This window comes from Cynocephalus volans, chromosome 2, assembly GCF_027409185.1.
Source record: "Cynocephalus volans isolate mCynVol1 chromosome 2, mCynVol1.pri, whole genome shotgun sequence".
NCBI lineage: Eukaryota > Metazoa > Chordata > Mammalia > Dermoptera > Cynocephalidae > Cynocephalus > Cynocephalus volans.
Window position 1 is genome coordinate 28,886,249 of NC_084461.1, and position 19,018 is coordinate 28,905,266.

At 37.1% G+C, this 19,018-nt stretch overlaps 1 protein-coding gene across 2 annotated transcripts in view; it reads left to right on the forward strand.

The window, feature by feature from the left end:
* The first annotated feature begins 904 nt into the window (after nucleotides 1–904).
* The window catches only part of LOC134369516 (cadherin-6), a 55,609-nt gene continuing 37,495 nt past the window's right edge, over nucleotides 905–19,018 (forward strand). The window contains exon 1 of one of the 2 annotated variants that reach the window (XM_063085983.1): nucleotides 905–1,135. In XM_063085983.1, the coding sequence (XP_062942053.1) occupies nucleotides 905–1,135 (231 nt within the window). The remainder of the gene's footprint in view (nucleotides 1,136–19,018) is intronic. The other variant, XM_063085985.1, reaches the window with a different exon arrangement.

Below are 19,018 nucleotides of genomic sequence, written 5' to 3' on the forward strand. Positions count from 1 at the left end.
ATTTGAATAGAATTGCTCATTTAATTCTTATAGTCTACTATATACAAATTCAATAAGTTGCTCAATAACCCATCCTCAAGTGTTATTAGTTCTTATGAGGAAAAGAAAATTTTCTGGCCGAGACTGGGAAATGCTGGGTTAAATATAAGCTTATCCTCATTGTTGCTAAATGTCTCTTCAGAAACTTCAATTTGCTAATATGCATTCTGAAGAGAAGGCGTATGGCCTTTTCCAACCTTATTTGACCCAGACTGTTCTAGCACAGCACATCTCCCAAGCCAAGAGTCTGCAGAACCTGCCCTGCCTTAACTCATGCCTGGCACATCACAGGTACTCAATATATTCTAGCAAAATTTCAGCATTACCTCTTTCAATTGAATTTAAATGGTCTCTGATGTTCTTTGCCTTTGACATGAGGATAAATATGCAAATAGAATCAGAAACACAAACTCATTTCTTCAAACCAAATCCCAGCCCACACATGAGGTGAAAGAGTAGTGAAATAATCCTTCCTCTCGTGTCGACCTACAGCAACAGTATTGCTTAAAACAGGGTTTTTAAGTGATCGGAAAGGGGGAAAGGAAACAGCAGCTTCCTCTCTGACACATGCCTTCCATGTGGCATATATGAAAGACCGTTTTCCTCATTTCAAAATTGATAGCCAATTTTTTTTTTTTTTGCTATTTAAATCTCTGTCCTCTTTTTCCAGCCTATTTGCTCTAACACTGAATTTTAAGCATCTCTAAAAATGCTTGATATGTGATTATTCTTTCCAGATATCCTCTGAGAGCCAAGCAAAGAACATTAAGGAAGAAAGGAGGAATGAGGCTGGATACAGTGCGGTGAAAAAAGGTGCTTCGAGGAGAGGGGACTCGCTTCCCAGGGACGCAACGGTGCCATCAGAATGAGAACTTACTGCTACTTCTTGCTGCTCTTTTGGGTTGGTCAGCCCTACCCAACTTTCTCTACTCCCTTATCTAAGAGGACTAGTAGTTTCCCAGCAAAGAGAAGGGCCCTGGAGCAGCTCTCCGGAAACAGCAAAAATGAGCTGAACCGTTCAAAAAGAAGCTGGATGTGGAATCAGTTCTTTCTCCTGGAGGAATACACGGGATCTGATTATCAGTATGTGGGCAAGGTAGGATTCCTCTGAACACTTTGACATTCTGGGTTTAAAAGACTGAGGCAGGTACTTGTAATAAGTAGACGGGGAGGCTGTGAACTATTCCCCAGTACAGGAGGAATTGTTGCTTATCTGGTAAGACTTTTATTTTTCCACTTGAGTCGTTTCGGGAAGAAGACTGTATGTAGCAAGAAGCTGAGAATTGTTAGCACTGCAACAAAGAAAGAGAAAATGCTCCAGTTGATAATGAAACGCCCACAACCATCCACACAGAATTATCATAAATCTTTTAATTTTTACTTTAGCTTGAAAAATGTGGTCCAGCTATTCTATAAAGTAGGATGTATTAAAAATAGGAATAGAGTGATTAACGTCTAAGGAAGGAAGGTTCATTTTTCTCATTCTGAAAGCAAACATTCAGAGCTTTAGTCTTCTGACCAGGTTCAAATTAACTATTTCTTAACTGGGCTACCTGTGGTGTCATTCATTCTCTGACAGAATGGAGTCCTTTGTTCTCGAAACCCACCACTGCCTTAGACTTGGTGGTTGCTGCTGTGCTACTGCTGTTTTTGTTTTAGTCTTATCTCAAATAATTGGCAAGGGCCAGGCATTTTTAAATCTTGAGATTTAATTGTGGCAAGGCTTACAAAAGAGAAAAATGGTTACGTAAACGTGCTATTTCCAAATCTCATCTGACCATTTTATTGACTTCAGAAAGTTGAGTGAGAAGGCTTTGCTTATAGCCCTTGCAGATTACTGGAGCTGAGTCAGGGAAACAGTGTGGTTAGACTGTCATGAGTTTCCCTGAAATTTTATCATCAGCTACATTCTTGTTGCAGAATACCTGCATATTGCAAGGATGTAAAAGAAAAAGCAGGGATACGGGTTTGTACTTTGTAGAATCTTTGTTTCATATGGTGTTATTGATAAGAAAAATCACTCTCACACATCCCTTACAGAAACAAACCAAGAATGAACATAAAAATATAAATGATAAAACGTCTTGTTTATGATTACAGCTATGATTTTAAAACATCTATATTAGGACATTATGCAAATAACACAAATTTTGCAGATTCCAAAGGCTACATGTTCATACTTCAATCTGTGATCAAATATCCCTGAATAACAGTGTGCAAATATTCTCTGTAAGTATTTACCACTATAAATGAAGGAAAGCCATTCATGGCTTAAGCGGAGGTAACCAGGCAATGTTCCAATGAAGTGAATTATTAATGTGGAATAAAGTAGGAGAGGAAGTATTCAGTGAAGGGGTGAACATCACCGCGGATCCCCAAGGATTTAGCCTGTATTTGTTGTGAAACTCACACTCTGTGTGACTATCAAAGAAGGACAGACAGTTCACTTACTGGTACTCCGCTCCATTACCTTTGTGAAATTTGAATAACACTATGTTAACAGGGTGACGGCTGTAAAAAAATAATAATCTTAAAATCTTTAGAGCACTTTTTATAACACAAATAGCATTAATGTCATAGAAGATTAAGTTTTAAAAAGTACTTTGTCTAAATGATTGGACCCTCCCCCTTTTCCTTCCTGCTTTTCTTCTGAAATTGTGATGCCATTTTACATCAATAACACCACATATTCTTAAAGATATTTCAGGATACTAGAGGCCATAGTGGATAAAACTGCATAAGAATTAGGTTTACGGTTAAAACTGTGAGACGTGATATTGTCATGTTAGAAAGTTGCAAGCTGTGACTCAAGCAGATGCAAGAATGCATTGCTGTGCTGCTTTTTCTTTTACATCCTTGCAGTATGCAGATATTCTGCAACAAGTAATGTGACCCAGGCAGGTTATGAATCTTTCCGGGTTTTTGTTTCTTCATCCAGAAAATACATGCACAATTCCTGCCTGTTGGAGTTGCAAGAGAGTTTAAGTGAGACAGGCACCAGTGGCTGGCACATAGTAGGTACATAAAGAAGTTACTGTTACTGGTGAAAAAATCCATTGTATATGCTCTGTTAAGTCTATGTGCAATGTATCAAAGTAGAATATTGACTTTTATATCAAAGTCAACTCAGGAAATTAACAAACCTCTTAGTGGGTGGGAAATGTACAGAATAGTGGCAAAAATCTCTTTACAGCCACAGCTTCGACCAGAGCAGTTGGATTTGGATATTTCATTGGCAGCTAGATAAATTTCCCTACCTCACCATCATTTGCCCTTTCCTACTACCCTCCTCTTCTCCTTGGAGTTAGAACACACCAGAGAACACTAGCTGGAGAAAAAAATCAAAGGCAGTAATTGAAGTTGGCATAGTTGCCAGCATCGATATTCCAGATGTGTGTAGGAGGTGTTCTTGAACTGTTGATATGGCATTTTCCCAAATCCACGAAAGAAAGGGGAAACAAAGGGTTTAGCCCTCATTTATGGCAATAAGTCAGCCCACCTTTGATTGACTTGAAACCAAACAGACACCTGATGTGATGATCCAGATCCACTAGGTCAGAAAACTTTTTGGGGAAAAAAAAAAAATTAGGCTAGAGCAGAAGTGCCAAAACTTTCTCAGTTCACAGAGCTCTTTTTCACAATGTCCTTGGGCTATAAGAAATACCTAACATGTATTAAATAGTTAGACTCAAACAATTTAATAAGTATTTATGTTCTAATAGCTTAGTAACTGTTTGAAAAAATAATACACACAAATTCAGAGAAAAAATAATATTTTTATTTTACTCAAACAACCACGGTTACTTACAAATGGAATGTGCACCTCTATTGGGCATCGCACAACACCTTCTTGATCAGATCAGATGTCACCCCCTTCGTTTTCCTTTCCACTTTGATTTTTGCACTGTAATTGCTTTTTATCACAGCTACTATGGAAAAGCCAACTTTATAAATAGATGACATCATCAAAAAGAATTCCGCTGTCAAAACTACTAACTGCCTTGAGCTAGTAATTCGCAAGGTGCATGACAGGTCATGTGTTGCTGTATCTCCCCCGATATTTTAAAATATTTCCTGGTGAGTTCTCTGCTGCACCCTGGGCTGCCTCAGTGCACATGCTGGGAACCATGGGACTGTAGTTAGGTTGACATCTAAAGATGTAAAAAGGCTCATAGGGCCTTTAATCATACTATTAGCCCTACTTAATAATAACTACTCAGACCCTGTCTTGGGGGCCTGAAACAGAAAAGATTGATCTGTACATGGAAGGATAGAAGCATTAACTGAGGAAGAGTAATGTTGTTGAGGAAATAACACTTAAAGTTGAGGAAAGAAATTTTTACATTATAAACATCTATTTATAGTACACATTTGTGTTCATTTGTTCAAATTATGGGGTAAGTCATAGGGACAGCAGTGCCAGTGGTGGAGCAAGGAAAACGGGAGAATGGCTGTGGGGAGCAAGGAGCTTTCATGTGTAGAAGAGAGAAAAAGAGAGGGTCACACGGGTCACGACAGCAGAAGAGCAAGTCCTGAGGCTGGAGTGGCGATGAAGTGAACAGACAAGATCGTTCTTTAACTGAAGCGCAACAAAAGCAGAGAGATCGTCCTCCTCTTCCTGGCTTAATGTCTCACCCTTCCACTGCGATCTGTCGCCAGTGAGATTAACACAGAACAGGGGTGGGGAGGGATGTGCTTATTGCACTAAAATGCACTGAAAGTGGTGAAAGTCAGTTGTATTGATGAACCAAATTCCGATTTATGAGAAAATCTCAACACGTAGTAGAATTACCCAAAACGATGGTGGCAGGTAGGAGTAACAGGAGAGGAGGAAGTAAGTGGTTCTGTACCGGATAAGAGTTTGTGAGCTTAAGCTATAGATACAGATACAGAAACAGATAGGGTCTGATTTTTTTCCAAAATGTATGACCATCTGGGGGCAACTGCGAGCTGCTTTAGCACAAGCAGCATCTGTGTGACATGGGAGCTTGTTGGAAATGCAGAATCTTGGGCCCCACCCCAGATCTTATTGAATCAGAATTTGCACTTTAACAAGATCCCTGGGTCAATTGTATGCACATGAAAATTTGAGAAGTGCTGCTTTTAGAAATACCTTGCTTGTGTCTCACCTCCCCAGAGATTCTGATTTTGTTGGGTTTTTATTAAGTATTTATGATTCTGATATGTTGCAAAATTTGAGAACCACTGTCCTAGGAGGTTATTATTGCCAACCATGATAAGAAATGTGGCAAGTTCAGTGAGAAAACGGGCATCCACCAAGTATTACCAAAATAAAAAGGAGAGGAACCAACCAGGCTTTCAGGTTCCGCCGAGCTTCCCAGAGGCGGCAATGACGTTTGAACCCTGCCTTTAAGGCAGAGCAGGTGTTATCTCACACTACAGAGAGAGAATTGCTAAGACCTCCCAATTAATTGCATGCAGAAGCCAAAGGACAGAAGAGAAAGCCAGAGGTTCAAAGAGTTAGAGATTTAGAGATTGAACAACCACAAGAGTGAATGTGTCACTAACAACACAGAAAACACAAAGAGGTACATACTTTCTTGTCATGGGCTAAAGGAAAGAGTATTTGATTTTGTGCAAAATCCACTTGGATTCTTTTTGGCTTATGGAAACGTAATAGAAAAATAAAGAGAAGCGTTGTAATTCCACACTCAAATCTCCATTCCCCTCCAGCCAGCTTTACATAAGGTAGCAATTCCTTGACGATGATTGGGATATGATCTAAGATTACATTTAATAAGAAAAGAAGAACATAGGTAGGTGTAGGTATAGATTAGATTTTGAAGGTGTGGGCATTCATTAATACAAAAATGAATATATTTAAAATCTCGGTATTATGCCTAACTTTAGGCAAAAGATTTGCACATTATCGTTAAACAGCCCACAGCCATGCTTAATTCCCTTGTCTCCCCTGTTCTATCCTTCATAATGTTCTTTATCCCCTTCTTCCACACAATGAGTAGACATTAGACTAATCTCCATTAGGAGCATTCAAGATGCTTCTATTTTTAGTAGCATGCCAGGATATCTGTTTTTATGGAATTTAATAAACTATATACTTTCATAGGTATTTTCTGATATTAGTTTTTTGGAAATTGGTGATGCTTTTATTTGGGAGGAGTTTTTCAAGAAATTAGTAAGCAGCGTTTTTTTAAATATCAGGAAAATCTGGGTCCTATTTGAGACTCTAACATACAGGGTTTCCTAATATGCATTCCTCTTGAATCTTTTAAATTAATGTCTACCCAATTCAACAAAGCCACTTTTCTCAAAACAATTAGACAGTAGTGTTTTAACAGCCCATAAAAATAAAAGTTGTCAGCCACATAAACCTTTAAAATTAGGGATGAACAATTATTTGTTCCTATAATTATATGATCCAAATTCAATAAACACGAAGAAATATTTTATCCACTCTGAAAGATCACTTAAAAGATACTGTGTTAAAATATCGCTTTCTTTTATTTCTATATTATTATCATTTTTCTGAAAAGGGCATAAGCTTGAGAGTAGAAATCTCCTGGCACTAATTTGATGGTGATTCAGAGAGTCACTGAACCACTTGTCCTTTCAAACAGCACCATCAGATTAAAGCATCATCATAGCTAATATTTACTGAGCTTTACTTTGTCCCAGACACTGTGCTGAGTGCTTCAAGTGTATTTTCTCAATGGATCCTCACAGCAACCGTGATGCTTAGGTGCTATTTATATTCCTGTACGGATGAGTAAACTGAGTTCAGAGCAGTCAAGTACTTCAGCCCAAGGTTTGCACTGGTAGGACCCTGACATGGACCCTGTATGTCCACTACTTTGCAGAGCCATTTAAGGCACGAATGAAAAAGCAGCCCCAGAAACTGCTTTGGCATCCAGTGATTGTGTTCTACTCAATACTGCAAATATCTACTGAGGACCTAATGTGTACAATCCAAGAGTAGACAGAAAAGAACTATTTTTCAAAAGACTACTTTAAGAGAGCTATGCAAATATTCTTGCATTATTATCATGCACATTCCACTTACTTTTTCTTGATTTTAATTCCTAGAGCACATCAGTGATATTCAAAATAGTTATATGTGAGCATTTTAAAATTTGATATGTAATTAGTGATCCTTTTGGTCATTGCAGTTTTAAAAAGTGTCTTTTTCTTTCTCTTGATAACCTTCTCTAAACTTCTGTTCTGGTCCAGTGACCTGCAATAATCTTTTCTCTCTCAGTCAGGGCAAGTGCCGTGGGCACATCTTTCTTCATCATCATTTAAATTTAATGCTCAGCCACTTAACATTTTTATGTTTCAACTGGTTAGTGTATTTAAGAGAAAGTGCACGCATACACTAACTCTTTGAATGTACTTTTAAAAAATGTTTTGAGAGGTAACTTCCCAACTGCCAGTTTTGGCAGTAATTTCCATTTTGTTTCCACTGTCGACCAACAGATTTCACTTTCTTAATGACAAAAGCTTCAATTTGCTGTTTGATGCTAATGAAATGTCTTGTGTAGCAGCAATTTTCTGAATCAAACTTCCCTTTATGCTCAGGAGCTCGTGTGGAGAGCAGAAAAGTGAGACCCTCTGACCTTGATCATAAACCCAAAGGCAACTCTTCGACTGCCCAGGCCACACAAGCAAAGTAGTAATACATAGAAAGCCAAACGAGGACCCAATCCCAAATCCTCCAACTCTCATTTCATTATGCCTGTGGAATCCTGTAGCCTCCTGCTTGAATTCAATTTGTTGAACAAAATGGAGGGATCAAGGTGAATAAAAGAGAGTTAAGAGTTCAGGTTCTTTTTGTTCCCACTGTAGCTATTTTATCTCCATGCACACCACAAGTTTAATAGAGCTAGAGGCTATTGGAAGGTTATAGAGGCTCCATGCTCATTTTAACAAACCCACTGGAATCTATTCTAAAGACATTGTTAAGTATTTCTTTATTGATTACCTTAACTTGTTTGTACTATTCTTAAACCTTGTAAATACTTGATTTGCGGCAGAGTTTTTCATTTTTTGTCATATTACGGGTCCACCATGGCAGATGGGAATATAAATATGCAGAATGCCAACATCCTGGTTTACATTTCTTTTAAAATCAAAATCCCTAAATTATAACTTGGACTGAATTTTTTATAAAAATGAGACAATAAATCCCTGACATTGTAATCAACCATCAATAGATTCTTAAACCACCATTTTTTTTGCATTTCCACTGCTATGCAAAGCCAAGAATATACTGTGGCAAGAATCATAAATTTAACTTTTAGAGACCCCCCCCACCTCTCTAGGCAAAGTTAAAAGATGTCTTCCTTGTGTTCCACCCACATTTTATCAAAAATAAATAGGTTTTTGGTAAGGGGTCTTCCCTTTGATAGCCTTTACCAAATCTAGAGATTATGATTAGATGTTAATGTGCCATTGGAACTCAAGGTGGCAACACAGTTTGTGTAAGTTGCTGTTGGTAGCAAACTCCACCTTCCTACAAGCTTTTGTGTTGTCCATTATCAAGATAATGATGAAATATAACCATCATGAGCATGGTAAATATATTAGTAGTCTTTGCGAACCTATCTTTCCCTCTGGCTTTGAAGAAAAGGCCAAAAGGAAGTACGGAATTCTCCATAAAAGAACAAAAAAGAGATTTTTTATTTTACTGCCATTATGGATAAATAAGTAAAAGTAACAGGTATTCTCAAGGCCAGTGTAAGGAATCAAATTTGAAATTATGTGACATAGAATAAGAAGAAAAGCATCATGCCAAGGTATTTCACAGGGAAAATATTTATGGTTTCTTCTAGTTTTCCATTCACAGAAAATACATATGCACAGGAAAAAAGAGGCATTTTAAAAACACTAAAATGTATATATGTGTGAAATATATGAATAAATATTTTATGTGAATTGGTGTGTTTCAGAGGACTTGAGGGCAGTAATGGGAGCATAATAAAAAGCTTGGAATATCACTGAGGATGTGGGATTTAATGCTGATGAGAGGGCATGGAGATTGAAGTAAAAAATGCAGTTGATGAAGTTATCTTGTCTATGGTATTTTTCGAGTAGACTTGGAGAGAAAATGCTTTTCATTCATTCAACAATTATTCACTGGAGAGTGTAAGTTAATAGCACCTGCAGAATGTGTTTGCGCCCACCGTACTGCTAACTCCCTGTGTAATGTTAGGCAAGTTTTTAAAACTCTCTCTGCTCCCTCACCACCACCCCCCATTTCCCCAACTGTTAAATGAGGGGAGTAATAAAATTATTGAGGTGAGGATTAAATAAGTTAATCCATAGAGAGGATCGAAAAGTATAAGGAGGGAAGTCTCCCTGCTATGAAGCGTGTCTTCAAAGAACAGGCAAAATGAAAACAAAGAACCAAAGGTGGACAGGTGACGATTCCACCAACGCCCAGTGTTGTTCTGCAAAGTCAAGTATTAGGGGCCAGAAGATGATGCCACACAGCAGCTAAGGCAGCTGAAATAGGACTCCTCAACAGCAATTCAGAGTGCTAAGGATATATAGGAAATATGCAGTTGTCTTTATTATCATAACCAAAATAAAAATGAGATGCACGCTGCCCCTCACATGATTTGAAGATCCTGATAATTTTTGTAGATTCCCTCCTATTAATTCTATTTGTCATTTCATTTGAAAACATCATCACTTTACACTGTAATTTGGGGTATATATGATTTCAATAGCCATGACAAGTCTGGTTAGAACTTGTTTCTTTTCAATAAAAAAGTTTAAGGCATCCAGCAATTCAAAAAACAACTCTTGCACTTGGTATATAATAATGTTTTAGGGTAGAATTGTTATCATAGTTATGTTAGAATTAATATCGTAATCTTCTTACCTTATATTATTGAACCACAGTTTTATTGTGGGAAAATTACTGTTTGTTTAATTATTTAATTATCCGGAATGTTTCACCTCTTTAAGAACAAAATAATTAATTACTTGTTTAAGGCTGAAATTTGACCTAAAATATATTGAGTAGTGTAGCATTTTGTATTTGGTCCTGGGGCTCCTCTTTCAGTTAGTACTTTAGATATTAAATTTAAACCTTAGAATATTTATATCTTTGTAAACTCTGCAAGACCCTACACTTCATGTCTTACTCATCTTCACATCCCCGATGGTGCCTAGCACAGATTTTGCACATTGGAAACAGCCAAATATTATTTGAATTAAGCTGCAGTGACCACAGAAATGTAAAAATCCACCTTGTTATGTAAAAAATGCCTCCCAATTTTTTTCCAGCTTTTTGAGGTATAATTGACAAATAAAAATTGTGTATATTTAAGGTATACAATATGCTGTTTGGATATACATATACATAGTGAAATGATTACTATCATCAGTAATTAACACATCTACCACCTCATGTAGTTACCATTTGTGTGTGTAAGTGGTAAGAACACTTAAGATCTTAGCCAATTTCAAGTATATAAATATAGTATTAATAACTATACTCGCCATGCTGTACTTCAGATTTCTATGTCTCTCAATTTATTGATGTAATGGCTTGATATGGGTATCACTGACAGTGTTTTACGTCATCGGGTTGACAACTGAAAATCTGAAGTCTTTAAAGTTTAAGGATGTATTAGATAATAAACAAATAAACCAAGCTTATTATGAAAGTTCTTCTATGGAAACTACCCCTGCAAATTCCACATCAAAATGGCACAAATATTTCATGATGCAATAGAATAAAACTCAAACTTCCTTAGTGCAAACCAGTGAAACTAAAGACAGCACAGTTGTACATGCAGAAAATAGCAAACCTTAAAAGAGAATATATAACAAATATTAATATTATAATATTATATCATAATAGTTGGTTTCTTTAAGTCTTTTAGAAATGAAAACCAGACATTATTTAAGGTCTCAGTAAAAAGAAAGTTTGAAAAAAAGTCAATGTTGGTCTATAGAAAGCAAATTTATTTTTCTTAAAATTCCTAAGAAGCTGCATTGTGTAGACAATTGAAATGTTCAGTAAAAGGCAAATCATTTAAGACCTGAGAACGTTGATTGCAATGATTCACAAAAAATCAGCTATAGAGAGAATTGTGATAACACAGGGACAGAAAAATCCTATGTAATGACTAATTCTTTTTTTTTTTTTAACCAACTATATCTCCTAATCAACATATTTTGAGTTCTCACAAGAAAAAATAACCATTTCTGGAAAATAATCTCATCTTAACTCTTTCTACTACTTACAAGTACAATTCAGAAGAGAAACATGAAAGAGGAAATGCAAAGAAAATTCTGCTTTAAAATACAGTTATGCAAAACTAGCATGCTTGATTGGTTTGTTTTCATATATTGTGAAATGTAATAATCTGGCTCATTTCCTTACTTGACGTGGAGCCTGGGGCTTTTGGGGAAGGGGGTATTAATGAGGGTAAATACCCTCCAGGAAGTGAATTTCCCCTTCAGGAATCAAGTAAAGCATTACTTTCTTATTCTGTTTGTGACTTGAACATTCTATTTATCCTCCCAAGATGTGTACTGTGTAAAAAGAAAAAAAGTGTGAGGAGCTATTTCCCTTGTATTAAAGCTACAATCTTGGTGGTTGCCAATCCTCCTGCCTCTTAAAGGGAAATAGAGTTTTAAAATCAAATCAAGAAAATTAAGTGACTTGGGCAAACTTATGTGACAGTACTTCATTCAGTTTTATCTCCTTTTCAACAGTCTAAACATTGCTTACTTGAGTTTTAAAGTGATAATGTGGCAGTCAGAATCTTTACTGTAATGCAAACCATCAAGTAACACTTAAAGGAAGGGAGGGTGCAGGATGAGGAGAGACAGAAAAGAAAATACAACACAACAAAAATCATCCCCTGGCAGGCTAAGAGGCCTCACCAATTATTTTTTAGCAACAGTTTTCTTGCAGAAAGTTTGCAGTGAGATAAGGAGCAATGATAATATTTTCTCACATTTTAGCAGGCTTTACAGTTTAAAAAATGTTCTCACGTGTACAAGCATTCCTGAAGCAATCCTCATTCCCAGTTGAGCACAATTCAATCTGTCTGCATGTGAGAAAACAGTCTCAGATGATGTTCAGGGACTGCAGGGCCATTGCCAGCAGGGTAGCAAGCTGGAGCTAAATGCTCTTTCCTTATACCACACTATTAAGATATTAAAATAGAAGAAAATATTTTGGACGTGGTGGGCAATGGAACAGTGGCATAAATGCTTAGGCGCTGGAGGGGTTGGAGGTCAGGGAGAAGACCCGGCAAGTTCATGGCACTAACATTGCAGTGAGAACACTTTCCCCGGAGTGGCCAATGAACAGCACGAATTTCTCTTGACTATTGTTTTACAGTTAGTTCCTTTAAAGCAAAAAAAAAAAAAAAGGAAGAGCTTTTGAAAACCTAAGCTGGTTCCCAAGCAAGAAAAACTAATAAATGAGCTCATAATCTTCTTTCCTGGAATCGTTCACCATTCTTTCCTTGACCCTATGGAGCAGGTTACAGAATTCAATTTAACCATCAATTATTGTGCACATACAGGATGCTTAAGAGTTATGAATTTGAATAAGAAATAGTTCCTCCCTCAAGCAGACTACTTGTATATAAAGATAGCTTTAACATTTTAGATTCTAAGTAAGAGTCAACATATAAGAATGTTATATCCAAAATATTTTTTACCTTTAGAAAAAAACACATTTTGGAAAAAGTCCATTAGCTATTCAGGAACACACATTTTGTAAAATTTCTGCCATTTGAATCATCATGTCTCAAATGTCTTCATTTATCTATTAATATTTTCCTCCAAAACATGTGTCAGAGAGAAAGAGAAGGAGGGAGAGAGAGAGGGTAGAGGGGAGTGTGTGTGTGTGTGTGTGTGTGTGTGTGTGTGTGTGTGCGTGCACGCACATGTGTCCTTAGCTTTGACAATTGCTGAAGAGATTACAGTGTAAGGCAAAAGGTAGGATTATAACTGGTGAGTTACAATGCCTTACTAAATCAATTTTTGACTGGGTATCTGGCTCTCAGCTTGATTTACCACTGGCTTTTTGAAAATGAAAATGTTAGACTAAGCAGGAGCTGAGACTAATGTCACAGTCAGCCAAGACAAGAAAGACCTTGGACTTCAAAAGCCAAGCAAAAGGCAGTAAACAATGCCTTTTGGGAGAAATAACTTCATGCAGTTAATAAACCAAAAGGCATTTGTTTAATTGATAAATCCCAAATGAACAATAACATCTATTACAGTTTGTATCATTTGTGCCAATAGAATTTACAAATAACTTAGCCTGGGGTCTAACATAATAAATAAAACGAATCCAGAAACATTTATAGTTATTGTGGGAAGTGCTACTTTGGCAATAAGCTCTGATGTAAACAAACATACACTTTGAAGTCAGGCAGGTCTTGATATTGTTCCTGGCTCTGCCCTTGACATTTGGTAAATTACTTAACCTCTCTGACCTCAGTTTCCTAATATGAAAAAAAATGGAGAAAATAAAGGTTGTCTCCTGGAGTCATTTTGAGAATTAATTGATGTAACACACAAAGCATTTTTGCAGTATCTGATTCATAGTAAGTGTTACATAAGAGTTAATTTTCTTTCCTCTTCCACTGAGATTTTTTTTAATAGAAGCAAACACATATATAATTTTTTGGCAATATAAATATGGATGATTAATGTTTTAATTAAACCTCACATTGACTTAAAGTGCACATACAGAGTTAAAAATTGTCATCCGAAATCAAAATACTTATGTAAAATCAAAAACACAATGAACTAATGTCAAGGAACTTACACTAAAAAACAAGCACGGTAATATGGAACTGCAAAACAAGAATGACAAAAACTTCAATGTATATAATACTATAACAACATAGATGTGCTACTTAAAAAGAAACGTTCTATACAAGTACAATTTTCAGTGGATACTGTGCACCCATGGAGAGCAGGTGTTTTGAATCATTAGAATGTGGCATATTTCACATTAGTAAAATTTCACAGAAAATATAATACAATTACTTTTTTTATTTGATTTTTTTATTTTTGTCCACAAAATGTCTTATACGTTTATAAAGACTAAGGTAATAGAAAATAAGTTCTCTGACCACAATAACAAAAGTAAATTTTTAAAATTCTCAAACATGGAATTAAGCAACACTCTCCTAAATAAACAATAGGTAAAAATAATCACGGGGACATTAGAGAGTACTTTGAGATAAAAATCAATGTGCAACATATCAAAATTTATAGGATGCAGGGCTCATGTAGTGCTTAGAGGAAAATTTATACTTGCAAATATCTATTTAAGAAATACGAAAAATCTCAGATCAGTCCTGTAAACTGCTACCTTAAGAAAATTAAAAAAGGGCAAACTAAAGCAAAAGCAAATGTAAGTAGGAAATAACATAGATTACAAGAGAAATATATGAAATAGGGAATTAAAAAACACTAGAGAAAAACAACAAAACCAAAAGTTGATTCTTTAAAAAGATCAACAAAATTTGCAAACATTTACCTAAACTGACCAAGAAAAAAAAGAGAGAAGACCAAAATTACCAAAATGAGAAATAAAGCAGGGGCATTATTCCATTGCCATTATGTTTTTTTGTGGTAAGATTTAGTTACTTTCTCCTGCTTATCTGCATTTTTGTTCTACCAAATGGGTTTTGTTCTTTCTTGTGTATCTGTGATAGTGATTATCATTTTTCAAATTCCAGATACAGGACTTCTGTGAGGATTTCTTGTAAGACTGATTGTGTGGCGGTGAACTCCCGCAGTTTTTGTTTGTCTGGAAAACACTATTTTTCCTTTCTTTCTAAAGGATAGGTTTGCTGGGTATAGTATTCTTGGCTCGCATTTTTTTTCTTTTAGTATTTTGAATTTATCATCCCTTTCTCTTCTGACCTGTAGAGTTTCTGTTGAGCAGTCTGTAATTAGTCTGATAGTAGCTCCTTTACAGGTGACTTGACACTTTTTTTCTTGCTCCTTTTAAGATTATCTCTTTGTCTTTTGAGCTTTGCCAGTTTGACTATATTGTGTCTTGGAGAGCATCTGTTTGGGTTGAATCTGTTTGGGGACTTTTGAGCCTCCTGGATCTGAATGTCCATGTCTCTGCCTATATCTGGGAAATTTTTTGTTATTATTTTGTTGAGTAAGTTTTCTATGCCTTTTCCTTTCTCCTCCCCTTTTGGAACACACATTATTCAAATGTTTGTGTGCTTAAGTTTGTCTGCCAGCTCTCAGATTTCCTTCATTTTTAAAAATTCTTTCTTTTCTTTTCTTTTTTTTTTTTTTTTTTTTTGTTTTGTCCACCTGGGTTATTTCAGAAAGACTATCTTCAAGATCAGAAATTCTTTCTTCTGCTTTTTCTAGCCTGCTGCTTAAGCTATTGGTTATGCTTTTTATTTCATTGAGTGAATCTTTCAATTCCATGAGTTCTGGTAGCTATACTCTTTTTTAAGGTGTTAATCTAGATCTGTAAATAAAATATTCTTGTCTGCAAAAAAAAACAGGTATTAATCTCTTTGTAAATTTCCTCTTCATATCCTGGGTTCTTTATCTCAATTCATTATGTTGTCTAACTGAGTCTTCTATCTCAGTGAGTTTCCTTAAGATTGTTGCTCGGAATTCCTTTTGTCATTTCAAGGGATTCCTGCTCTATCAGGTCTGGTATTTGAGAATTACTGTATTCTTTTGATGGTGTCACATTTCCTCAGGTTTTCATATTTCTAGCATCTGTGTGTTGATGTCTGGTCATCTGGCAGAGCAATAGCTTCTTCTACTATAGAGGGTTAGCATCTTGTGAAATGTTCTACTAAGAGGACAGCCATGACCTCTGGGTGAAAAGACCTAAATCAGACATTCCTGTAGACATCCTGGAGTACCCAATAGTTGCCTATGTTCCTTACCAGAATGAATAAATGTATGTCAGATATGTCTTTTACCCCTTCAGAAGGTCAGTCTCATAATCCGAAGGTCATGGTTCATTCCTCACATGGGACACCACTTGTCACTGTCCTCTCAGTGACAGAGATGCAAGGATTACCCAAAGCCCAAATACTTGAAAGCAATGAGAGGTCCAGAGGGACTACACCAAGCTAACTCCCATAAGAAAGGAGAAACTCAATGCAGCCTAAGCAGATAAAAGAAGCTCCTAGTCTGAAAAGAAATGTGTTAAACCTCACCAAGGGAAGTCAATTAAAATTCCCAATGCCCCATAATATGGGAGGATGCGTCTCTTATCCTGAAAAGGCTTAGGGAGTTTTCTTACTATTCCGTGGAATAGCCCATAGAAAGAATCATGTCGGGGTCACCAAAGTGTGGCAAAATGTTGAAGCAGAAACCGTAACGAACTGCTCAGAGACAATGGCAGTTGCAACCAAGGGACTAGGAGCGACCGTTCACGAAGCTAGCGAAGGCCCAGAGTCAAAGCCCCACAGATATTTGTTATGAAATAATAAATATTTCTGTGGGAAAGCAAGAGAGCAGGGATAAAGGAGGGGGAGCCCCTGGGGCAGAATTCCTGAAATCTTATTTGAATAGACTATACTGCCTACTCCCTTGAGTTCAAGGATGTAGCAGTTTCTAACATCTGGTGTTACCATCTTGAGAAGTATGGTGTGCAGCACGTCCCGCATGGGTCCTGGTGCATATGTCTCTTCCGGCTGTGGCCAGAGGTCGTGGCTGTCCTTTTAGCAGAACATATCACAAGATGTTAACCCTCCACATTCTACCACTCTGGAATGAGCCTTGAGGAGAGAGATATCTCTTCTTTTTCTGGTCTCTGCTGGTGACTTTCTGTGTGTCATTGCAGTCAAGTGTCTGGTAAGCTGCCTGCACAGTTGCTGTGGCTACTGCTGTGGCATCAAGCTGCTTTTGTGGCAGCCATGGCTGTGGCAGTGGCTGTGGTGGGCCATTCATGCGAAAGTGGTGTTTTTGCTATGCTCTCTTGCCTGCTTCTTGGCAGAGGGGGCATCTGAGGATTTGGCTACTGCTTCCTTTCTCTTTGTATTCCAGGGCTTTTTCCTTTGCTCCTGACAGGTGATTAAGGTCCAGCCAGAGAGACCAAGTTCATATAGTTCTGTAACATCACATCTGTATACAAATTCAACTGATCAGGGTCAAGAATTTCCACTCCTCTGTAGAGAATTCTATGGTCACATCCCTGAATGTCAACAGTTCAGGACTGAGACCTGTTTCAGAACATCCACTTGCAAAAGCCAATATCTCCAGTCAACAAAGGTGACAGCCTTAATTCTTCAAGCAAGGTTCAAGCAAAAATAATAATTTTGAAGGCTGGGAAGTCCAAAGTCCAGGAAACATATTTGGCAAAGGCCTTGGTAATGGTGACTGTGACCCAGGGGTCTCACATGGCAGACAAAGGTGGAACAGAGAGAGCTCTTCCACTGAGATTTTAAGGACCACATGCAGTTTCAGTTCACCTTGAATTCTAGAGGTAAGGAACTACTGCCTCAGTTTCCTATTGCTGCTATAACAAATTTCTACAGATTTAGGGGCTTAAAACAATATAAATTTCTTATCTTAGAGTTCTAGAGGTCAGAAGTCTGAAATGGGTTTCACTGGGCTAAAATTAAGGTGTCTACAAGATGTCTTTATGGAGGAGGCTCCAGGGGGATTCATTTCCCTGCCTTTTCCAGCTTCTAGAGGTCACCTGCATTTCTTGGCTCAGGGCCCCTTCCTCCATCTTTAAAGCCAGCAGCACAGTATCTTTAAATTCTCTCTATCTCTTTGTTAGACCTCTGCTCTCTTCCCTACCTCTTTCCTTTATAAAGACCTTTTTGATTATGTTGGGCTCACCTGGATAATCCAGGCTCGTCTCCCCATCTCTAGATCCTTATCTTGATCACATGTGCAAAGTCATCTTTGCCATGTAAGGTAACATAGTCACATGGCAGTTTCAAGAATTAGGACATGTACATCTTGCAGGAGGTTGGGGGAAACGGGCATTATTCTGCCAACCACCACTATTATAGCACTAAAGTTGTATTCATTTAACAGTTACTATGGTACTTTTGACATGAAATTCAAGGTATTGAGTGTAAAAGATAAATGTCAAGGGAATTAATAAATTTCTCCTGAGTGTAGACTTAAAATTCTTTTGCTTTTAGCACTTTGTCAAAAATTCTCCTCCACATAACACAAAGTCTGTTTTGGTGGTTATTAAATCTAACAAAAGATAAAAGATTGAATTGAGTGGGGTCATGTGGAATCTCTGCAAATGCAGAACTTTTTATAATATAAGTGTATTTTAAAAGTTACAAGATACACACTGAGAAGAAAATGGAAGAGTAGAAAGATGGATGGACAGATGGATGGGTGGATGGAGAAATAGATTGATAGATGAGAGGAAGAGAGAATTAGATCAGTGTTTTCAATTTTATGCCCCCAGGGGACACAATATTTAACAATATCTGGAGACATTTTCAGTTGCCACAACTTGGGAAGGTACTACTGGTATTAGAGGATAGGGACCAGGGATGCTGCTAAACATCCTGTAATATCCAGCCCAAAATGTCTGTCACACAGAAGCTGGAAAACAATGAATTAGACAGATCTTTGTAACTCTGCACTTAAAACATTGTTTGGTACAGAGTCTTTAATTTCTGTTCATAGAACTGAATGTAAACATCCACAGGAAAAAAATTGTGTGTGGTTGATAGATTAGAACACCTGGACTCAAATCCTGCTCCTATCCATTGTGTGATGCTGAGAAGTTACTCACCTCCTATCTTGCCTCAGTTTCCTCATCAGTGAAGAGAAGATAAGAATAGGGTCATCATGCGTGACAAATTATATAAACTCTGTGACAAACTAAGCACATTTCCTGGCCCATAGCATGGGCTTCATAAATGTCTGCTATTATTTTCCCAAATCTCAGCCTGAGCAATTGTCAAATGATGAATCATATAAGAGAATGCTTTAAAGATAAACTATTTCCACTGTGATAAAAGTCAATTAAATTGTT